The sequence below is a fragment of the Gigantopelta aegis genome, chromosome 13, assembly GCF_016097555.1.
Source record: "Gigantopelta aegis isolate Gae_Host chromosome 13, Gae_host_genome, whole genome shotgun sequence".
NCBI lineage: Eukaryota > Metazoa > Mollusca > Gastropoda > Neomphalida > Peltospiridae > Gigantopelta > Gigantopelta aegis.
This window is the reverse complement of record NC_054711.1, coordinates 28,499,850-28,525,923: the sequence shown is the minus strand read 5'-3', so window position 1 is coordinate 28,525,923 and position 26,074 is coordinate 28,499,850. Positions and strand designations below refer to the sequence as shown.

At 36.6% G+C, this 26,074-nt stretch overlaps 1 protein-coding gene across 6 annotated transcripts in view; it reads right to left on the bottom strand.

Annotated features, from left to right (window-relative positions):
* LOC121387410 (supervillin-like) overlaps positions 1-26,074 on the bottom strand; it is a 220,021-nt gene that overhangs the window by 101,594 nt on the left and 92,353 nt on the right. For 4 of the 6 annotated variants that reach the window (XM_041518514.1, XM_041518515.1, XM_041518517.1 and 1 more), the window contains 2 exons: positions 6,026-6,087; positions 1,702-1,845 (listed from right to left, as the gene is read on the bottom strand). In XM_041518514.1, coding sequence (XP_041374448.1) covers positions 1,702-1,845; positions 6,026-6,087 — 206 coding nt within the window. The remainder of the gene's footprint in view (positions 1-1,701; positions 1,846-6,025; positions 6,088-26,074) is intronic. The other 2 variants (XM_041518516.1, XM_041518519.1) reach the window with 1 other exon arrangement.

The following is a 26,074-nucleotide window of genomic DNA, read 5'->3' as shown; positions in this document are numbered from 1 at the left end:
ATGATATGATGAGACTGTGTGTGATATAAATGGACTGAGTGAGATATGATGAGACTGTGTGTGATATAAATGGACTGAGTGAGATATGATGAGACTGAGTGTGATATAAATGGACTGAGTGAGATATGATGAGACTGAGTGTGACATAAATGGACTGAGTGAGATATGATGAGACTGTGTGATATAAATGTGCTGAGTGAGATATGATGAGACTGAGTGTGATATAAATGGACCGAGTGAGATATGATGAGACCGTGTGTGATATAAATGGACTGAGTGAGATATGATGAGACTGTGTGATATAAATGGACTGAGTGAGATATGATGAGACTGAGTGTGATATAAATGGACCGAGTGAGATATGATGAGACCGTGTGTGATATAAATGGACTGACTGAGATATGATGAGACTGAGTGAGATATAAATGGACTGAGTGAGATATGATAAGACTGAGTGTGATATAAATGGACTGAGTGAGATATGATGAGACTGTGTGTGACATAAATGGACTGAGTGAGATATGATGAGACTGTGTGATATAAATGGACTGAGTGAGATATGATGAGACTGAGTGTGATATAAATGGACCGAGTGAGATATGATGAGACCGTGTGTGATATAAATGGACTGAGTGAGATATGATGTGACTGAGTGTGATATAGATGGACTGAGTGAGATATGATGAGACTGAGTGTGATATAAATGGACTGAGTGAGATATGATGAGACTGAGTGTGATATAGATGGACTGAGTGAGATATGATGAGACTGAGTGTGATATAAATGGACTGAGTGAGATATGATGAGACTGAGTGTGACATAAATGGACTGAGTGAGATATGATGAGACTGTGTGATATAAATGGACTGAGTGAGATATGATGAGACTGAGTGTGATATAGATGGACTGAGTGAGATATGATGAGACTGAGTGTGATATAGATGGACTGAGTGAGATATGATGAGACTGAGTGTGACATAAATGGACTGAGTGAGATATGATGAGACTGTGTGATATAAATGGACTGAGTGAGATATGATGAGACTGAGTGTGATATAAATGGACTGAGAGATATGATGAGACCGAGTGTGATATAAATGGACTGAGTAAAATATGATGAGACTGTGTGATATGATGGAACTGAGTGTGATATAAATATGATGGAAATGTGTGTGATATAAATGAACTAGGAGAAAAATTATGGAACTGAGAGTGATATAAATAGGAGTGAGATATGATGGAACTGAGTGAGATATAAATGGACTGAGTGAGATATGATGGAACCGAGTGTGATATAAATGGACTGAGTAAGATATGATGAGACTACATGAGATATGATTAGACTATGTGAGATATGATGGAACTAAATGTGATATAAATGGACTAGGAGAAATTTGATGGAACTGGTTGTGACAGTATTGTACTAGGTGAGATGTGTTGTAACAAGGTGTGATATATATGCACTAGGTGAGACAAGTTTGAACTGGAAGCGATATAATTGGAACTGGGTGTGATATAAATGCACTGGAAAGAATATGAATGGAATGATGTAGACCTAATATAACAGAATGGGATAAAAACTGACTGGAAAGAATAGGATGGGATATGACAGGACTGCATGGTATGAGATTTGATCAGTGTAAAGAGATCAGATATCAAACAAGGTTTGTTGCCAAAGTAATTAAAAATACATCACATTACCTTATCTTGCAGCGCCTTCGCTCTGGAGATTATGCTGACAGACGTGGCAGAGGCATGCAAGGGAGTGATCAAAGATGCACTCTGGGAAGGGGCTGGGTCATGCTGTGTTAGTGTGGCCTTGCTAGGACCTTTCAGGTCACTGACCTAAGCAAGAGATGAACCAACTTAGCAAACAATGAAGAAGAGTAAGGGAGAAAATATGTCAATGTACAAAACAGCAACACCATTCCCATGGAAATGTTTACACTATTCAATCTGTTCTTTGAAGATCAGAACCTGTGCCCAGGACAGGCATGTGAAACAGTTTGCTCTAAATGCACACATTAAACCACTTGAATTGACTTATTTATAATTCAGAGTTTAACACCCCCCACCCCCTCAAAATTATTATTATTATTTTATTTTTTTTAATTACCAGTCATTGAGTGGAATTTCTTCAAAAGATAATAAAAACAATTTCAAATTATTAAAACAGTAATGTCACACATGTGTTATTAATACATTGCCTGGAAGTGATGTTGTGGTTCTTTTGACTGCTAGTATATTAACTTATGGTTCCTATACATTGTATACATGGGAAAAGCAAGAGAACAGAGGTATATACACACAGGAGTTAATCTCCATGCAATGATCAAATATTGTACTAAACTTTTAACACATAGGAGTTAATATTCATGAAATGAAGTAATATAGTACTAAACTTCTAACACATAGGAGTTAATATTCATGAAATGAAGGAATATAGTACTAAACTTCTAACACATAGGAGTTAATATTCATGAAATAAAGGAATATAGTACTAAACTTCTAACACACAGGAGTTCATCTCCATGAAATGATCGAAAATTGAACTGAACTTCTAATACACAGGAGTTAATCTCTAAGAAATGATTGAATATTGTACTAAACTTTTAACACATAGGAGTCAATATTCATGAAATGATTGAATATTGTACTAAACTTCTAACACACAGGAGTTCATCTCCATGAAATGATCAAAAATTGAACTGAACTTCATCTTCATGAAATGATTGAATATTGTACTAAACATCTAATACACAGTAGTTTATCTCCATGAAATGATTGAATATTGTACTAAACTTTAATAACAACAGCATCTCAACTTATGTAATTGTTTCATTTTTATTATTTACATCTACATGTAGTACACATTCATTTCATTTCAACTTATGTTCGTGCTTATATCCAATTAAACCGGCCTCGGTGGCGTCGTGGCAGGCCATCGGTCTACAGGCTGGCAGGTACTGGGTTCGGATCCTAGTTGAGGCATGGGATTTTTAATCCAGATACCGACTCCAAACCCTGAGTGAGTGCTCCGCAAGGCTCATTGGGTAGGTGTAAACCACTTGCACCGACCAGTGATCCATAACTGGTTCAACAAAGGCCATGGTTTGTGCTATTCTGCCTGTGGGAAGCGCAAATAAAAGATTCCTTGCTGCTAATCGGAAGAGTAGCCCATGTAGTGGCAACAGCGGGTTTCCTCTCAAAATCTGTGTGGTCCTTAACCATATGTCTGACGCCATATAACCGTAAATAAAATGTGTTGAGTGCGTCATTAAATAAAACATTTCTTTCTTTCTATATCCAATTAAGGTTCAAGCACACTGTCCTGGGCATACACCTCAGCTATCAGGGTTGTTTATTCAGGACAGTGGGTTAGTTGTTAGTTGGTCAGTGGTTAGTAAGAGAGAAGAGGGTGTAGTGGCCTTACACCTACCCACTGAGCCCTTAAGAACTCGCTCTGGGTTAGAGCCGGTACCGGGCTATGAACCCTGTACCTACCACCCTGTAGTCCGATGACTTAACCACTGGGCAACCGAAGCTGGTTGTAGTACACAAATCAGCAATACTTCCAGTTAGACAGGCTGTTTTCAGCTTGTTTTACAGATTACTGTATGGTTGGTAAAGGCTTTATAGATATCACTAAAACATTTTGGCACAACAGCTAACAAAGAGCTCCAAATTTTTAATTCAGTAATGCTATTAACACCTGTTAAAAAGATGAATATTCATAAATGCATTTCACGTTATTTTAATCTAATTAAGGCTTAACAATTCAGTGGTTTTGTGATAAAATGTTTTATAGTCAAAATGTTTGTACTTAATTTGAGCAAAATTATTTTGGGCATAATATCGTCTTGACTTATTTCAATGTAAAGCCCTAATGCTGTGGCAGTAGAGTGTAAAGATATTTGAACAAACACCACTGATGGTGTTAAGTAATTACTGCAGCACTGATGGTTGAGAAACCAACTACGGGTGGCTGGTTGATATTACTGTTAATACACGCACTGTATACAAGCAATGAATTTGGGGATTTTTAAAAGGATTCTGCCAGAATCATAAAAGTAATGTAATCTAGATTATTTTGAGATTCTGTTTCATAACCTCACACTTCTGAATCAAATACTGGAATTTACAGAAGCATGGAATCTTGCTGAATAGGCAGCCAGGTGTACCAATAGACCAATATATAAAGTGCTTTATAAGTGAGAGTATATAGAGAGTAATGAATATTTCCATGAAAGAAGCGGTTTTGAGATACATGCAGTATACATTATTAAATACATATATGCAGACTTTTGTTTTTGAAAAATCAACAATTTCTCAAAATGTCGAAGAGGGGATAACTGCACTCCTCAAAATAACCAGAGTTAGACGGCATGTGAGGTTTGTTAAAAAGAGGGGTATGGTGTATCACTACCATCTGATCAGTTTTAGGGGTGCACAGAGGTATGATCACGCTCAAGCCTCTCAAGAACAAAAGCCTGCATACATGTAGTCCACTAAATGTACTATGCTAGGAACATTCTTACAACAGGACTCGAACTTAATGGCTGCACCGGCGGCAATTACCCATAGCAGCAATATGAATTGCTGTAAAGTTTAAAGTTAGTTTTGTTTAACGACACCACTAGAGCACATTGATTAATTAATCATCGGCTATTGGATGTTAAACATTTGGTAATTCTGACACATAGTCATCAGAGGAAACCCACAGACAGAAAAGCTCATACCACGACCTTTGACCACTTGTGGTCAAAGTTGGAATGAGTAAAAACCCAATCAGTTTAATGGATCCACCGAGGTAGTTTGATCCTGAGATGCAAGCACCTCAAGCGAGCATTCAACCAACTGAGTTAAATCCTGCTCTGAACTGCTGTATATCTGGGACATTACTAATTGTAGTTATTCCCTGCTGGATAAAAAGTATTATTATCCACATAGTTCAAGATATTCAGGGAAATATAATCAGTATGACCCACGTATGTCATAATGACTTCAAGTGCACCACGAATGACATAATTTTGTGAAGCGACATCATAACTTAATTTGGCTTCCTCAGTGTAAATGCTTATCAAATATGACATCATTTCGGAAAATGACGTTGTTTCGTCGTCTCTTTTTAGTTACGTTTCAAATGTTTTGACATGGTCCTAGCTTGTTATTCATAAAAATAATAGTTTGGATAATGTGGATAATAAAGAAATTATTACACTCGCGTGTGAGTTGTACTGATTTTATGAAACTCGCTCGGGTAATACAATAATCCTGACACTCGTTTTGTAAAATCAGTATGCCACACAAGCTCGTATAATAATCTCTATTTATCTTCAGATGACGGGATAATTTTTGGTTTTTAATTTTGTGTTTATTTGTTGCAAAATTTATTGGTTTAAAATTGCCATAGCTAGAGTTCGTCCCATACTCCTACAAAAATTTTTTGGTAACTAACTTGAGTTTGGTCTGACATAAGACAGACAGACATAGAAGGTAAAACGGGTATGGTGCTATACCCAAAATTAATTGAAGATTTTATTTTTGTAAGTTGACTCTTTATCATTACTATATGATTTTTCTTAACCCTAACCATAAACCTAACCCATTTTCTTTCTGGGGGAGGCCCACCATACCCCGATGACTGTGGTTGCATTCAGCACACACATTGTAAATATTCAATTCCATAGCACCATATACAAAAATTTCTTTCTCTTTTTCGCAGAAACCCTGGAAGAAAAGCAAGTGTTTTGGAAATAAAAAAAAAAAAAAATGTGTGCAATTTATAAAAAAAAATGGCTCAGAAATAAATAACTTGTAGTAAATTCCATAGTATGAAAAAAGGTGTTCACTGTGGAACAGACTATAGGTGAGCATTTTGCCTATGGCAAAAACGTTTAAAAATTGCCAGATGTAACAGATCCTTAAGTTCGAGCCATGTTACAACAACCAATAGTAAGGGGTGGGAGGAAGTAAATTGAAGTAAGTACATACACAGTTTAAAAAACAAACAAGATAAACTCACCCTGTTCTGTCCCCCACTGGAAGAGTCCACACTGGCACACGTACTCCCATTCTTAGAAGAATCTGAAATTTAATTAAATGCATTTAAAATATTTTTGTAATTTCAAAAACTATTATTAAACTGGTATGTTACATACATGTACTGGATTACCATCAGCAAACACCACTTTTCAAACGAACAGCCTTCAACAATTACTCAAAAGATTCCTGTTGGGTTTTTACAAAAATTGTCATGAAAAGAAATCCCATCTAAATATTAAGATACATGGGACAATAACTCTTCAAGGCAAAACATATGCTAAAAGTTAAAACAGGATTATGCCCCAAAGAGCTTTATTCAGATATTAAGATTTGACAGGTTTTGGCCATTTAAAGTATGAACCACATTGGTAACAACTACAATAAATTACTTTCCTGCCATAAAATGCTCTCCTGCCTTTAATTACCGTAATATTCCCCAACATTTTATCCTGACAGAAATTGTGAAAAAACAATTGCAATGACACTGGAATCCACATTCAAGAAGGTAACCATGTCACCTGTATCGTCTTTGCAGGAAATCTCCTAAGATAAAAAGCATGTACAGGCTGCCATTTTGCTTCTCTTTTTTTCTAAAGCTAGGTTCACATCCCTGTACCGAGTTTTAATGGCTCAATATAAGGAGGTGCCTCCTACTCAGAGTTTTAATGGGTCAGTATAAGGAGGTGCCTCCTACCCAGAGGTTTAATGGGTCAGTATAAGGAGGTGCCTCCTACCCAGTTTTAATGGGTCAGTACAAGGAGGTGCCTCCTACCCAGTTTTAATGGGTCAATATAAGGAGGTGCCTCCTACCCAGAGTTTTAATGGGTCAGTATAAGGAGGTGCCTCCTACCCAGAGTTTTAATGGGTCAGAATAAGGAGGTGCCTCCTACCCAGAGTTTTAATGGGTCAGTATAAGGAGGTGGCTCTTACCCAAAGCATGTTTTAATGGCTCAATATAGTGTTTTCCCTAGGGGCCAAAAGGACCCCGCACCGACCCCGTGAATTTCTTTACCAGGACCGTAAAAATTGTAACCAGTAAAAAAAAAGGGACTCAACTCTGTGATTAATTTGCCAATATTATATAAAAAAAATATTAAAATGCAAATGTTAGTAGTCATAAATATACTAGTATTCCCCAAATATGTACATTGTTAGAGCCCGGTGGCCAGTGAGGGGAAGACAAATAAACCATATCATGATGATGATCAAATGAAAAAAAAAATCAACCATAATCGATCATATGTAGATAAGAAAAAAGGATCTACAAGTCAATACTTTTGATTTCCTGTCACATGCAACAGTTTACCAATGAATATATGGTCACCAGTAATCTATGCCCCATCCCTGAAATGAATATACCTACAGATGTAATTTTATTCAAGTCCACATTAACAAAATGTTGCAGGATCATTTTGGCGCCATGTTCCTGGAACTACTGGGGTGACTAGACGGATGGAAGGGAAAATTGATCATATGACCCACCACACCTGAGACAAGCACTCTACCACTGAACTACATCCTGCCCCTTTACTGAGAGAACACAATTTAAAACCCTAGGACATGACCTTTACTGGGAGAACACAATTTAAAACCCTATGACATGCCTTTACTGGGAGAACGCAATTTAAAACCCTAGGACATGGCCTTTACTGGGAGAATGCAATTTAAAACCCTATGACATGACCTTTACTGGGAGAACACAATTTAAAGCCCTATGACATGACCTTTAAGGCGAGGTTCAAATGACCTGCTGTCATTCGAACCTCACCACATGCTTGAGTGAACACTCACAGGCTAATGGTCTGCCTATATTTTACTGTATTTGTAGTGAATGAATATATCATACTAAAGTTGTGTGGCTATTTATACCATCTGAGAACTAGATGAGGGTATGGATAAGCTGACACCTACTGACATTGACTTTAAATGGTTGACATATCAGAGAAATGTCGAAAGATGGAAAGTTTAATGTTTAAAGCTTGTTTTGTTTAATGACACCACTAGAGCACATTATTTTTTTTTATTGTTGGATGTCAAGCAACACTATGAAGTCGATATTTATGGGTCATTTTTACATGCACCAGCCAATTCATAGTAGCCACCTACCAACTGCAGTGGCAGTGCTTATTTTTCATTTCAACTTACTTTTTATTCTTACATGTAATTATAAGATTCAAGCATATTGCCCCGGACACCCACCTTAGCTATCAGGGCTATCTGTCCAAACAGGATTTAATGGTTAGTTGTTAGTGGACCTGGTTAGTGAGAGAGAGAGAGAGAGAGAAAGTAAGTTTGCTATGTTTAACAACACCACTAGAGCATATTGATTTGTTAATCATCGGCTATTGGATGTCAAACATTCAGTAATTTTGACATATAGTCTTCCATTAGTAGCAAGGATTTTTTATATGTACCATACCACACACAGGATAGCACATACCATGGCCTTTGATATACCAGTCACGATGCATTGGCTGGATATAGAGCAAGAAGAAGAAGTTTGTTTTGTTTAATGACACCACTGGAGCACATTGATTTATTAATCATAGGCTATTAGATGTCAAACATTTGGTAATTCTGACACGTAGTCATCAGAGAAAACCCGCTACTTTTTTCTTAATGTAGCAAGGGATCCCATAAACAGGAAAGCACACACAACAGCCTTTGACCAGTTGTGGTGCAGTTGTTGGAATGAGAAAAAAACAATCAGCTGAATGGATCCACCGAGGTGGTTCGATCCTGCGACGCAAGCACCTCAAGCAAGTACTCAACCGACTGAGCTAAATCCCGCCCCACTCTGGATTAGATCCAATACTGGTGCGTGAACCCAGTACCTACCAGACTTGAAGATGATGGCTTAACCACTACACCATATTACCTAGGCTAAAGTTAAAGTTTGTTTTGTTTAACAACACCTCTAGAACACAACGAGCCGAGTTTACAAAGCCTGTTTACATCTTGCACGTTGGTAACTACAGACGTTTACAATGCTTAAACACCTGCGTTTAGGGAACAACAGGCTTCGTAAATTCAGCCCATTGATTTATTAATCATCAGCTAATAATGGATGTCAAACATTTGGTAACATTTGACACAAAGTCTTAAGAGAAAACCTGCTATATTTTCCCCAAAGAATCTGTTATATGTACTTTCCCATAGAAAGAACAGCACATATCACTGCTTTTGATAAGGCACTGGCTGGGACAGGGAAAACAAAAGAACAGAGAATCGGTACACTGAGGTGGTTCGATCCTAAGATGTAAGCACCTCAGGTGAGCACTCTACCGACTGAGCTAGATCCCGCCCCTTTATCACTGAAGCTGGTATAAACTCACCCACCGACCTTGGTGGCGTTGTAGTTAAGCCATCGGACATAAGGCTGGTAGGCACTGGGCTCGCTGTCTGGTGCCAGCTCCCACCCAGAGTGAGTCAACAGGCAGATGTAAGACCACTTATACACCCTCTTCTCTCTCACTAACCACTAACAACTAACCACTAACCCACTGTCCTGGACAGACAGCCCAGATAGCTGAGGTGTGTGCCCAGGACTCACCTACCATACAGACTTTTTAATAGCTGACATCAGAGAAATGGTCTTTTGTTTCTGCTTGGATAAACAATATGGAGTGGATGTTTATGGGTCATTTCTACACTCATCCGTCAGTCACAGCAGCATACATACAGCAGTGCTCGATCGATCAATCTAACTTATACATGCATCTCAACTTGAAAGAAAGTTATTGCCTGAACCGCGTGTATTAATCAATGGCCAGTACACTGAAGGTGTCAAATGTAGTAATTACAACACCTGGTCCAAAGAAAGAGAGAAAGAAATGGGGGGTTTTAAATATTAACACATTCAACCCATTTTTATTTACGGTTATTTGGCTTTGGACATATGTTTAAAAACTACACAGATATTGAGAAAAGAAACCTGCTGCTGGTATCCGTGGGTTATTCTTTTCAATTAACAATGAGGGATCTTTTATATGCATAATCTTACAGACAAGATAAAACATACCATGGCCTTTGTAACAGCAGTTGTGGGGAAGTGGCTGGAATCAGAAATAGCCCAATAGGCCCACAAACAGGAATAAATCCTAGATCTCTTGTGCAACAAGCAAGCAATTTACCATTTGGCTATGTATAGATACTACTAAAAGGCACACTGATTAATTTATTATCAGCTATTGGAAGAAATATATTTGGTCATTTTGACATGTAGTCTCAGAAGAACTTGCTTTATTATCCATATGGTTCAACATAACCAAGTTAATAATATGAAGCACACATGTAATAACAAGTGTAATGACATAATTTTGGGAAGCGACATCATAACATGACGTTGTTTCTCCAGTTTTAGCTTAGACTGTGCATTTGAAATATGACGTTTAGAGGCACAGATTTTCCGTGATCGCAGAATCGACGGAATCGCGGAAATACCTATCTGAAAAGGAATTCCCGATTTTTTTCCAAAACATTATTTAACTTTAAATAGCGCATTTAATTAATTAAAATTTATTTTTCGAACTAGAAACTATGGACACCGACATCTGACATCTGCCTGTGCTATGCTACGACACTAGTACCGTGTATGTTACGCCAAATGTTTAATATAGAGTATCTAGACGTTTTACCAGTCATGTTTTTTACGCTTATTCCCGGCAATTTAACGGGAAAAACCGAACATTGTGAGCTAAAATTGTCCGATATTTACTCAAGTGAAAGATATATTATGTTATGTTTGCTTATTAATTTTTAACATTTGTGGCATTCACAAAGGAATGCAGTAATTGCATATTGTATGCCAGGCTTTGTTCAAAATTACAAAATGCTTTCTGCCAAACGACGTCGCACTTTGCCCGTTCAAATGATAACCCCAGGTGCAAGTGGCACAATTTCCAGAAGATATGTATTCAGACAGATCGCTTTTATTGTGTAAATTTTGTCACCACAGTATTGATTATTTGAGAATTGACACATTTTTAGTTTGTGCAAGTTCACTTTCCTGACAAGTTACTTGTTTAAATTTAAACCAAAAATAAATACAAACTACTGACATGTTTTGCCTCATTGCATATTTATTTATTTTATACCATCAATTGCAGTGTGTGTGTGTGTGTGTGTGTGAGTGAAACAAAAACAGAATTTGTTTAATACTGAAACGGAAAAAAAACAGAATTTGTAACATTATGAAACGGAAAAGGGAAAAATCTGAAACGGAAAATCAGTGCCTCTAGACATCATTTCGACGCTTCTCCAGTTCTAGCTCAGACTGTGCATTTGAAATATGACGTCATTTCGTCGTCACCTTCTAGTTGTGGCTGAAACATTTTGACTTGGGTCTTGTTATTCACAAAGGAAACAACAATAATAATATGGATAGTAAAGAAATTATTAGACTTGCGTGTAAGTCGTACTAATTTTATGAAACTTGTGTTAGGATTCATGTATTACCCTCGATCTCGCTCAGGCAATATAACAATCCTGACACTCATTTCGTAAAATCAGTATTACACACAAGCTCGTATAATAATCTCTATATATTCTCCCATCAGCAGCAAGGGATCTTTTACCAGACCTGTCAACCCTCCCGGATTCCGTGGGAGTCTCCCAACTTTTGATCAAATCTCCCTACCCCTGTGCGGGAGACAATTTCTCCTGTTAAATGACATTTTTGTAAGCATAAAAAAAATCGATCCTCTTTTGTCAAAATAACATAAAGGAAGTAACTCTGCTTTTTTTTCTCATTCGGAAAATGTCAGCTACTTTCGGTTTCTGAGAATGTAACAGGCCGAATTATCTCGACTGTTTAACCTTTGCCGAAGTGAGAATTGTGGGATAGCCTATTTATATTGTTAAAAAAGCACATGGAGTTTATAAAATGACGTGTTATTATAATGTTTGTTGTCATCGTAATGGCTACAAAGCGTGTTGCCACTAATTCAACAGGCTGTGTGTTGACATTCAGTGTTGCCAAAAAAACAACAAAAAAACTATCCAATTTAGTTCTAATAACACCTCTGAATTGTAAAATGTCTTCCCAATGGATTACATAATGCAACTATGACGAATCTGAACTGCCAGACTCCGAGTTGACAGCGATACACACGATGCATGTTAAAATCACATGTCACAGCAAGACAACGAAAAGACCAATTAGCTGTATAAACATACTTGTGTCAGTTAATTTTGTATGTCTGTGCAGTAAACTGTTGGTTATAAGGGTACACTTCAAGAAATTATTTTTGTACAATTAAAAAATGTTGTGTTTGACACTGACATAAAGTTACTCACGGAAATGGGTATAATTCCGGTATATTTCACACGATGTCCGTAACGAGGTTTTACTTATGATTAATGAAAACACAATGTTTATTGCATCATTATAATGATTTTAAATAAGTACCATGCCACCGTTCCTCATTATAGTAAAAACTGAATATTAATTTATAAGATTTATATAAATTTGTCTTTGGTACTTAGGTACACTAACCACAAATAATGTAACGCAACCTGTAAGGCTGTAAGTGTAATACCGTAACTGTACTAATTAAATGTTTTATTTCTTGTTCATGTTCTTAACATTTTTGGATAAAATATATATATTTTTTTAAATATGTATTAAATCATAATAATTTTAAACTTAAAAAAAAAACAATATATATATATTTTTTTTTTTAAATATGTATTAAATCATAATAATATTTAAACTTAAAACAAAACAAAAATTTTTTTTTTTAATTATTATTATTATTATTATTTTTTTTTTAATGCCAAGATCTAAGGTTGAGAAGTATATATGACATTATATAGTATTCATATAACTTATTGTAATGGGTTTTTTTAATCTTGCAATTTTGGGTTAAATTGCGTGAATTTAAAAAATCTCCTGCTTTTTCAACATACATCTCCTGCTTTTTCAACATACACCTCCTGCTTTCTCTTGACTAAAGGTTGACAGGTCTGTCTTTTACATGTACTCTCCCACAGACCGACGCACTATAGTTTTTAATATATACCAGACGTCGGGTACTGGGAGGGAAAAAAAAACAATGTGTTCGCAAATGGGGTTTGATTTTACGACCCAAACACTTCAAATGAGCACTCTACCTACTAATCTAGATCCCGCCCCCACAATTTTTTAATATTTTAACTGATAGCCTCGAGGACATTTGACAAAATCTAATTACAGGTACATATAGGTGTAACCGCTTACCTGTGTATATGAAAACATGGACGTACGATGATTTATACACCTTAGTCTGCATTCCCTACAGGTAAGGTAATCCCGTCTCTTCGCTAATCACAGGTATCATTCATTAGTCTACAGGAGTGTTTTATTGATTTCTCATTGACGTGTCATCAAAGTAACTGACACACTGAAAAGAACAGGCTGATATTTACAAACACGGTGTCCAGTCCAACAACTTCACAAACACATATATACATACAGATGCTGAGGTATTGATTTTTCAAATCATACGTAGTAAGCTCATGCCAATATAAACTAAGAATCCACCGAAGTATCAACAACTGAGGTGTCCATTCAAAAACACATTAAATACACATGTGTGTACATGCAGATGTCAAACTGTTGATTCCTCAAATCACATGAAGTAAGAAAAAGATGCCAAAATAAACCAAGACCACTGGAAATATATCAACAAACAACTGAGGTGTCCATTCGAAACTCATTAAATATTCATTTACGTAGTTTCCTCAAATCATATGTAATACGACCATGCCAAAATAAACAAAGTCCACAGGAATAATATCAACAAACAAGGTGTCCATTCAAAAACATTAAAAATATTAAGTGTATACAGTTAAACCTCTCAAAACTGGTCCCTCTGTAAACCAGAATCTCCTCAAAAACGGACGTTTTTCATGGTCCCTTTTTAAATATCTGTACAGAAGAGAACCTCTTTAAACCGGATACCTCTTATTACCGGACTTTTTACTTGGTTCCGAGGGTGTCCGGTTTTGAGTAGTTTCACTGTATATATTGCCGATGTCAAACTATTGATTATTAAAATCATATGTACCGTAATAAAACCATGCCAAAATAAAACTATGAATCCACTGGAATAATATCAACAACCAAGTTGTCCATTCAAAAACATTAAACATACATAATTTGTATATGCCGATGTCAAACTGTTGTTTATTCAGATCATTTGTATTACAACCATGCCAAAATAAGCTACGTTCGATCCAGTGGAAATATATCAACAAACACATTCGAAACACATTACAACTAAACACGCATCAAACTGATAACTTGTCTCGAACTAATGAAATCTTTCTCAAATCGCATGTAACAGGGAGAGCTAGATGGGAAATAAACTGAATCCACTGGAAAGATATCAACTGACATATAAATGGCCGAAATCCACCAATACAGATAAAACAACACAACAGAATTACTCTAGATAGCTTCCAAATTGTGCTCAATTTAACAGTTGCCAAGTGTGCAAACGAACGTCAGCGGCTGAGATCTGATAAATATTTGATGGACAAACATCCTAATGGCAGGTTACATGCACACCGATCGCCTGCCTGGAAATGGAAGACAATGTATCGGACTATAGACATGAACAACAGCCAAGGTTTCTGCATGAAAATAATTTGAGAGTACATGACAAAAATAAAAACACATCAAAAGTTCCCATAGTAACCAGGTGGATCTGGGTTTGAAATGTTTTGGAATTCGATCCTGTATTTAATACACTTTATCACAACTCCTTTAATTATACATGTAGAACATGTATCTACCTGAACAAGAATTCAACACAATTAAATGTCTAGCCTACCACTATCTGATTTCATGGGGGGGGGGGGTAATTTAAAAAAAAAAAAAAAAAAAAAAAAAGTTTATTATGAATAAAAATGCTGTGTGTACCCACAGCCATTTTGTGCTAAATACCTATATTTCCAGTGTTTCTGCCAGAAAGAAATTTTTGGGTATGGCGCTATGGAATTGAATGCAACTACAGCCAACAGAGGGTATGGGGGGGGGGGGGGGGGGGGGGGGGGCCTCCTCCAGAAAGAAAATGGGTTAAGTTTAGGGTGAGGTTAAGAAAATCATACAGTAATGTGTAAGATTAATTAATTTTGTCAAAAAGTTAACTTAAAAAAAAATCATCTGCAAAAAACATTTGGGTATGGCGCCATACCCATTTTACCCTCTGGCAGAAACCCTGGTTTCCTCTCCTAGAACAGTAAATAAACACCACTATTAATAAACACCATCTTGAATTTCAACTGCTGACCTGCATGACATTTCAACCCTAATCATTCAGAGCCCTCAAAAGTACCCGGTCTCCGGCGGCAAATCACCGCCTGAAACAGCTTTTGCCGCCGCCTAATTTTCATTGATGGTAAAAAAAAAAGTGCTTTCTCTTCTTTAATAAAGTCTCCTACAAAAGGGATCCAAACAAGGTGCATCTCAGAGGTTCGATTTTTCAAATGTTTCTAGGGAAGGGCCCCCAGACCCCCCGCTTTGCCCCCTGCTCTCATCACTGTTGTAGCCTGCTACTTCTTAAACTATTGAGGGCGCTGATCATTACGATAACAATATCAAATGAAGATGATCTCTATATATGCAGCACTCTCCTCCAACCATTTGGTGCTGAATACCACTAGCAAACTTCCCTTTCCAAGAACAGTAAATTCACTTCAAAAGACATCACCTTATAGTTCAGTTTCTGAACTGAAATTTCAACCCAAACCGCTAAACAAAAAAAATCCTCAAATAATGATGTAGTATGTATGTACAATGTATGAAGCACACACCTCCATTTTGTGCCGAATACCAATATTAAATTTCCCTTTACTAGAACAGCTAGTAACTTCACATTGAAAGACATCACCTTATATTTCAACCGCTGAATTGAAAACTCCCACACAATTTATCACCAACAGCAGTTTGAAAGTAAACACACAACCATCTCTGTAGCGAACACAGCCCACAATACTAGCAACAACCGATGAAAACTCAAAGATCAGAGTCGTATTTTACTCGTCAACAAAGAAGACAAAAGCTGTAGATAACTCAGATAATTTGTCGAGAAAATCAATTTACCTACATGATTATGAATTATTTGGCCAGGTAAAGCATCAAGCCAGGTGAATCAATGTGGTTGGCAGAGCCGGCTGACAAAGGCGTGGCATTGTCCAGCGTAACACACAGTCAACTGAGATGCGTGCAGCTAGGTATGTTATAGAGCAATGAATTAATAGAGAGAAGGATGTCATAGAATTCTGCTGTGTATCAGGTTATATACTCAGCTACATGCAAAGGGTTTATTTCCAAAATGTGATATGTATCCGCTTACATCATTTTGAGCAAAAATGTCATTTTGTATTTACATGTAGTGACATTTAGGTACATGTGAAGAATTAATTTTCAAAATACAATATATCCGTTGACGTAATTTTGATGAAAATGTCGCTTTGTATTTAAATATAGTGTCATTCAGGTATATGCGAACAGTTCATTTCAAAAATAGTATGTGTCCATTTATGTCACATTGAGAAAAATCTGGTTTTGTATCTACTGGTATTTGGGTATATGTGAAGATTTCATTTCCAACCATGATATACATGTTTATTATATAACATTTTAGAGTAAAATATCTTTAAATATCTGTGAAATAAAAGTGTTATCAGTCACTCAGTGACGATAACACATTTTAGAGTGAAAATTTTACATAGGCTACTCTTTTACGACAGGCTGCAAGGGATCTTTTATTTGCACTTCCCACAGGCAGGATAGCACAAACCATGGCCTTTGTTGAACCAATTATGGATCTCTGGTCGGTGCAAGTGGTTTACACCTACCCATTGAGCCTTGCGGAGCACTCACTCAGTGTTTGGAGTCGGTATCTGGATTAAAAATCCCATGCCTCGACTGGGATCCGAACCCAGTACCTACTAGCCTGTAGACCGACGCCACAACGCCACCGAGGCCAGTCAGTGAAGAGAATAGAGTAGTCCTTCACTGAATCTTATTAAATATAAACTAGACCACATGCATTTGTATCATTCGAGCATTACGATATTCAATACAAATTACACATACATATACGTGTACAATAACAGTGATGTAAATTAATAAAACAATATGAGAGATTTTATAGTAAGAAGAATGAGAATTGTAAACTTGATAATTTAAGTACTGATGCATTTTACTATATGTGACAGCTCATACCATTGCCTTTGATGTACCTTAGATTCAAAGGTCACAATTCTGTCAGGCAAATCACCATGAAAGATCACTTGATCTGTAACATGCAATACAGCTATACACAAAATAGCAGCTCAATATTTTGAGGTACTGTGGAAAAAAAAGGTCTGCAAATAGAGATTATTATCCGAGCTTGTGTGTCATACTGATGTTACAAAACGAGTGTCAGGATTTTTGTATTGCCCGAGCGAGAGAGTGATATGATTGCAAACTTCACAAGATGAGATATAAATCATATTTGACAAAAAATATGAAATTTTCTATTTATTATATAACTTTTGGCAATTTATCTTTATTTTAAAATGCCAGTGCTCAGCAAAATAGTTCCGGCTTTCTTACAGTGAAGATAACACTTTCTACAGTGACGATAACACATTTTAGAGTGAAATAGTAAAATTTTCACACGTGCAAGTGTAATAATTTCTTTATTATATATATAGTAAACATTTTTTATGAATAACAAGGTCCAAGGGTCATCTCAAAATGTTTCAACCACAACTTGAAGGAGATGACAAAATGAAGTCATATTTCACATGCACAATTTGAGCTAGGACTGGAGAAGCAACGTCGTGTCCCAAAATTATGTTATTACACGTGTGCTTCGTATGAATATTATTAACCCAGTTATGTTGAACCATGTGGATAATAAAGCTACATATGGGAGAGATGGAATAATGGAGACAAAATCCACAGTCCAATCCGGCTGGACTGTAAGGGGTCTAAAAAGGCACATTTTTGGCGGGGTGGAGGTGGGGGGGGGGGGGGGGGGGCTTGGCACTAGTTATTTAGAAACATTTAGTCCTGCTAACTTGTGAAACTGACTTCATGTTTTCTGCTTTTTAATGTGTATATCTTATACCTGTACCTGTAGGTCTACAACTCACTATAATTAGTGTTTACCGTATGTCGGTTACCTGCTGTGTACATAATATCTTTTTAATGTGTATGTCTTATACCTGTACCTGTAGGTCTACAACTCACTATAATTAGTGTTTACCGTATGTCGGTTACCTGCTGTGTACATAATATCTTTTTAATGTGTATGTCTTATACCTGTACCTGTAGGTCTACAACTCACTATAATTAGTGTTTACTGTATGTCGGTTACCTGCTGTGTACATAATATCTTTTTAATGTGTATGTCTTATACCTGTACCTGTAGGTCTACAACTCACTATAATTAGTGTTTACCGTATGTCGGTTACCTGCTGTGTACATAATATCTTTTTAATGTGTATGTCTTATACCTGTACCTGTAGGTCTACAACTCACTATAATTAGTGTTTACCGTATGTCGGTTACCTGCTGTGTACATAATATCTTTTTAATGTGTATGTCTTATACCTGTACCTGTAGGTCTACAACTCACTATAATTAGTGTTTACCGTATGTCGGTTACCTGCTGTGTACATAATATCTTTTTAATGTGTATGTCTTATACCTGTACCTGTAGGTCTACAACTCACTATAATTAGTGTTTACCGTATGTCGGTTACCTGCTGTGTACATAATATCTTTTTAATGTGTATGTCTTATACCTGTACCTGTAGGTCTACAACTCACTATAATTAGTGTTTACCGTATGTCGGTTACCTGCTGTGTACATAATATCTTTTTAATGTGTATGTCTTATACCTGTACCTGTAGGTCTACAACTCACTATAATTAGTGTTTACCGTATGTCGGTTACCTGCTGTGTACATAATATCTTTTTAATGTGTATTTCTTATACCTGTACCTGTAGGTCTACAACTCACTATAATTAGTGTTTACCGTATGTTGGTTACCTGCTGTGTACATAATATCTTTTTAATGTGTATGTCTTATACATGTACCTGTAGGTCTACAACTCACTATAATTAGTGTTTACCGTATGTCGGTTACCTGCTGTGTACATAATATCTTATACCTGTACCTGTAGGTCTACAACTCACTATAATTAGTGTTTACCATATGTCGGCTACCTGCTGTAAAGCGCTCGCTTGATGGACAGTCGGTTTAGGATCGATCCCCATTGGTGGGCCATGCATTGGGCTATTTCTCGTTCCAGCCAGTGCACCACAACTGGTTTATCAAAGACTGTGGTATGTGTTATCCTGTCTGTGGGATGGTGCATATAAAAGATCCCTTGCTACTAATGGAAAAATGTAGCGGGTTTCTTCTCTAATATTATATGTTAAATTACCAAATGTTTGACATCCAATAGCCGATGATTAATAGATCAATGTGCTCTTGTGGTGTCGTTAAACAAAACAAACTTTTTATACATATAACTGTATGTCTAACTGAGTATTAGTTTTTACCATATGTTGGTTATCTGCTGTGTACATAATATCAAGGGGTTTTTGTTAGCCGGTGGGGGGGTTGTGGTTTTTTCACTCGTTTTTCTTTTTTTTGGGGGGGTGGGGTGGGGGTGGTGGGGGGGTGGTATGTGTATTTCTAAACTAAACTTATGGACTTTTTATTTATCATGTAGAATGTGGGGCTTTTATTATTATTATTGTTTTTTTAATGCTTTGTATACTTGTCATTGAAGTCATCCAGTATTTGAAGTTTCATCTATGACACAACTAAATTAAAAAATCTGTGTCCTTCTTGGTCTTATATGCTATTATCTTAATATACTGTTATAAACGGACACTTAACTAATTAATGTCACAAAACAGACAGCTAGAGAACGTGAAACAGGCACTTGTAAGTTCATTTATGAAGCTGACAGGTAACTGTCAGATAAGTGCTGGAAGACATACATTTACAGTTAGGGGGATGGGGAGGTATAATACTATTAAGTCACCAAGTATAAAGAAAGAAAGATAGAAATGTTTTATTTAACAACGCACTCGACACATTTTATTTACGGTTATAATGCGTCAGACATATGGTTACAGACCACACAGATATTGATAGAGGAAACCTGCTGTCGCCACTTCATGGGCTACTCTTTTCGATTAGCAGCAAGGGATCTTTTATATGCACCATCCCACAGACAGGGTAGTACATACCACGGCCTTTGATATACCAGTCGTGGTGCATTGGCTGGAACGAGAAATAGCCCAATGGGCCCACTGACAGGGATCGATCCCACACTGACCGTGCATCAAGAGAGCACTGTACCACTGGGCTACGTCCCGCCCCTATTAAGTCACTAAATATGAAATACAAATAATCAATGTTATGAAACTCCATTATAGCATGTTTTTATAGGTTATATACAGAGTACAGAATTGACAGGGGTGTAATATGTTCCATTAACATATTACTTGAACTGCCTTCTGTAAATATTTATAGTACTTCACATTTATATAAACTGCTGACAAGTACAACTTGCTAAGAAGGGTGGGGCACGGCCTCACAAAGTCATACTCATCATGCTACTGTAAAGCTGCTAGTAATTTATGTCGATCCACAAAACTTGCCTAGCATTATGCACCAAATCAGGGCCCATATTTTTAAAGCAATCTTAGCCTACAAAATAGTAAAACCATCATAAGCTATGATGTCACTTATGGCGTGTGCTGTAATGATATCATAATCTACAATGGTTTTATGATTTTATAGAACTGAGATAGCTTAGAAAATCCCTAGCCAGATCTCTAAATATTGTGCAAATGATCACAGAAAATTTTGCAAATGATCATATTGAAAATTGTGTGAATGATCACTGAAAATTGTGCAAATGATAATTAAAATTGTGCAAATGATAACTGAAAATTGTGCAAATGATCGCTGAAAATTGTGCAAAAGATCACTGAAAGTTGTGTGAATGATCACTGAAAATTGTGCAAATGATCACTAAAAATTGTGTGAATGATCACTGAAAATTGTGCAAATGAAAATGATCGTTTTGTTCACGTATTACTTGTACATAGCTTGTTTTGTATTACCTATTTTTCATTCTTGATTTAAATTTAGGACAAAATCAAATTTGTCACCTGCATTTTACTTTTTTTCTTCTTCTTTTTTTTAAATTCTTTTTTGTATAAATGTGTTACACAAATGTTCAATTCTGAGAGGCTGGTCATGTTATGAGTATTCAATGTACCTGGCTTACAGATTCTCACATACATGTAATACAGATCTTGGTTATATAGACAATGTATGTACATGCTTAAACACACCCATGTAGATGCATGTGTATTTAAACAGATAAAGGAAAACACCCCAGGCGGTGATCGAGATATTACAGGAAATGACATCACTACAAGAATTCAAATAGACTGCAGGCTTTTACATTTTTTTTTATACCTAATGAACTCTTCATGGTACAATGACTTGTTGACTTACGTGTAGGTTTGTCTTGATGGTACAGTGGTTAAGATATTTGCGTTTATCACATAAGCATGGATGGTATAAGTTCAATTTCAACCTTGAGTGAGTGACACATAAATCAATTGCCAGCAGGGTTTCTGCCAGAGGGTAAAATGGGTATAGAGCCATACCCAAAATATTGTGCAGATATTATTTTTGTAAGTTAACCTTTACACAAAATGAATGACTCTTATCATTACTATATGATTTTCTTAACCCTAACCCTAAACCTAACCCATTTTCTTTCGGGGGTGGGGGGGGGACCCTCCATACTCCTGCGGTTGCATTCAGCACACACATTATAAATATTCAATTTCATAGGACTATACCCAAAAATTTATTTCTGGCAGAAACACTGCAAATTGGTACGTGATTATCTAGATGTATGATAGAACATAATTTCACAATGATGAGATATTGAAAACATGATACGACACAGTTAATCTACCTTTTGTTGAAACACCATAATTAATTCCAAAACTACTTCATGAAAATAATCTTCAAAATACAATCGGTTTACAATGAATGTACATGTAGTTGGTAATATTCAATCCACATTTCCAAGAATAAACACCGCAATCAATTTATATAACTGAAAATTGAGAAGTTAATCCATACCTGATACTCTATAATCCACACTAACTTGCATTAATAAAAAAAAATAGCCATCTACAACTGAAATCCATTTAACAATAACAATACATGAACACGAGTTGTACTTGATTTGCTACAATCCACATTTCTCAGCATTAACAATCCAACTATACAACTGAAGACCATTTCACAACGATAAGAGCATGAAGCTAGGAATCTACAATCCACATTTCTTTACCATCACAATCCACTTAAATGTGGAAACATCAACACACATGCATAATGACATCTACGCGTACACGTTATATGAAATCAGAAACTTGAAACAAAAGCCTTATAAGAACCTTCCACTGATGAATCACAATCCACCTTTACTTCAATCCAAGAATACACATAGCATCCACTATCCATATAGTATTTTAATCCATCGGAATGACGAGCAGTGTATTTTGACACGAAACCACTGCCAGATGCTGCTACCAGCCATGGAATACTGTAAGTATAACATGACCAGCAGGTAGCTACACCTCTGTATAACTCTCTCCCAGCGGTCTCTGTCAACATTGAGTCACACACAAGAAAAAGAGCCTTGGGGCAGACAATGTGAATGATTCTCTACGATGACTATATACAATGGGTATTGTACCCACGCTGATGGTACACATACACACAATGAGACGCGCGGACCTGGATTCTAATTCATTACACTCTCGCAACTTTATGATATCTCAGTGGAATACGCAAAAAGACCTGCAAGGACAATGCGATGTTGCTCAAGAAAGCTTAACAGAGCTTAAGAGAGCATTAGAGTTTTAGAGAGCTTTATGAAGTAGGTTCCAGCCTGCAAACTGACCTCATTATACCAGAGGTGAAATAATTGGGTATAAGATCCGTAGATGCTGTGTTCGTATCCAGGTATCGGCTCCAATCAAAGCGTGAATGAATGAATGAGTATTTAACATCTCCATCATTACAAATGAAATCATCAGCTATTGGATGTCAAAACAACACTTTAAAGTATCCAATACAGATGGACAACACATCCACAACTGACCCTGATATTCAGCGGCCTAATTCACAAAGCTTTCTTAGGCCCTGCTAAGCAACAAAGCATCCTCTTTGTAAGTCTTTTAGCATTGCACTGCGATATCGCACAATTGCGAGAGTTTAGTCAATTAGGCCCCAGATCATTAGTGGCTCCAACTTAGTACAGTTAATAACAAAGTAAACACCCAACAACAATAAAAATGTTGTTGTAGATCAATTTAACAACTGCTTTTGTGTTGGCACTGCTGATTGGAGAAGCTAATTTCGACAGCTGGATTAACCACTAACAACTAACAATCAACTGTGACATGAAGACAGCAACAGATATACTTGTATGACTAAAACTTTATCTTGTTTTGTTTTTTGTCAAACTGTACCAGAATCCATTTGGAAATATAACTCCTCAAAGGTAGTTGAGATGTTCCCCACACTGTATGCTTGAACATTAATCATACATAAACACAATAAATTAAACTATTAAATTAATCAACTACCACTGACACATGCAAAAGCCACTGCTGCTGTTAAGTTGCATTAAAGAAATGAACTTCTGTGCCATTTGTCATGAGGCATCAAGGTATATATATATATATATGTGCATACTTCTGTCGTTTTGTCACAGACTGATGGGTAAACATTATTTATAGATGATTGATGTGTAAGCAATAAATTCAGACATCCGCATATATTGACCCTTCTTGACCCTACGAGTGTTCATCAGTACACGAGTGATCTCGAGATACAACAATGTCGGCCTCATTTGTAGTAGGTCCTAACTGTGGCATGAAGTCAGCAACAGATATACTTGTATGATTAAAACCAAGCCTTGGGTTTTTTTTTTTTTTTGTGTGTCAAATTGTACCAGAATCCATTTGCAAATACATGTCTGTATAACTCCTCCAACTTTACATCACAAGATTAATTGACAAAAATCAATTTATTTTTGTCAATGATTTTTCACCATGTACCACGTATTCATACTTTGATGCAAATTAATAAGAAAATGATTATCTGGACATGAAAATAATATTTTCTAATGTTGTTGCCTGAACATTAGATTAAACTAAATGCTTATTTTTTGAAGACTGTTGTTATGCAAGGCTGATAGACAGCAGGCTAAATATTTTCCAATATGCAGTCCTTGGTTTTTGAAAATTATAGGCAAGTGAAAAATCGCACACCTCAATATGCTAAGGCGAGTAAAAAATCACTCTCCAAAATAAATAAAATAGACAGTGTAGATCCGATTGGATTTTGAATGGTACATCTACAAAATTGTTTATTAAACCAGTATTTTCTGATTTGTTCAGCAAAGAGAAATACCAGTTTAACGACTGCATGGAAGCCACTGCCATGTTTTTAATTTCTATTGTTTTAATAAAAGGACCTTCCTGTCAGCTAAATGAGCTATGAAAACTGTTGATTTTTGTAAACAGTGTAAATAAATATACCCATCTATTTTACGTGCGCCGTTTGTTGAGTGTAACATGCGTTGTTTTTCACTCTCATCAGATTGAAATTATGTGCACTGTACGAGGGCGATCGCACCCACACACCTTAAAAAGCAAGGTCTAAATATTCTTTCTGTTAGGGAGGAAGTGAGGAAACCCACTTTTCCTACAAGGCATTTGGGGAGGAATTTAGCTCAGCTGGTTGAGTGCTCACTTTAGGTGCTTGTGTCGCAGGATCAAATCACTTCAGTGGATCCATTAAATTGATTGGGGGTTTTTTTATGTTGTTTTTTCTTTCAACCAGTGCACAACAACTGGTCAAAGGCTGTGGTATGTGCTTTCTTGCCTGTCTGCTTTCTTGCCTGTCTGCTTTCTTGCCTGTCTGCTTTCTTTGCTGCAGTAAGAAAAATGTAGCAGATTTCCTCTGATGATTACGTGCCAGCATTACCAAATGTTTGACATCCAATAGCCAATGATTAATTAATCAATGTGCTCTAGTGGGGTCGTCAAAGAAAACAAACTTCTTTTCTTTCAATGCACGGTCGGTCTGGGATCGATACCCGTCTGGGAGCCCATTGGGCTATTTCTCGTTCCAGCCAGTGCACCACGACTGGTATATCAAAGGTACTACCCTGTCTGTGGGATGGTGCATATCAGCGTTAGAAATAAGCACTTGTCCGTTTCTCCTGACAAGTGAAAATCTGCCCGTACAAGCAAAAGGTCTGTCGATGGTGAAAATATTCAATGCAGCTTCAATTTGAGCAATCAAAACTAATGTCACTGCACTTGAATAAAACTAACAACTTATTTGGACAAGTGAAAGTATTGGCGGACAAGTAGATTTGTAGATATATTTGTCCGGTGGACTAGTGAAAGTATTGGCAGACAAGTAGATTTGTAGATATATTTGTCCGGTGGACTAGTGAAAGTATTGGTGGACAAGTAGATTTGTAGATATATTTGTCTGGTGGACTAGTGAAAATGTCTCCTTATTTCTATCACTGCATATAAAAGATCCATTGCTGCTAATCGAAAAGAGTAGCCCATGAAGTGGCGACAGCGGGTTGCCTCTCTCAATATCTGTGTGGTCCTTAACCATATGTCTGACGCCATATAACCGTAAATAAAATGTGTTGAATGCGTCGTTAAATAAAACATTTCTTTCTTTCTTTTTTCTTTTTTTCTGAGTGGCATTTGCAGCTTGCCCCTGTCAATTCTGAGCCTTGAGTAGGGTTCACAACTTAGAAAAAAACATATCCAAGTCCATCACGTCCATCGTGTCTTGTGATTTACTGACCATCCAAATCAGACATGTTGGTACATAAATGACAGAGCGGTAAATCCATTATAAATGTATGGCCTCTATAAAGGAAGATCA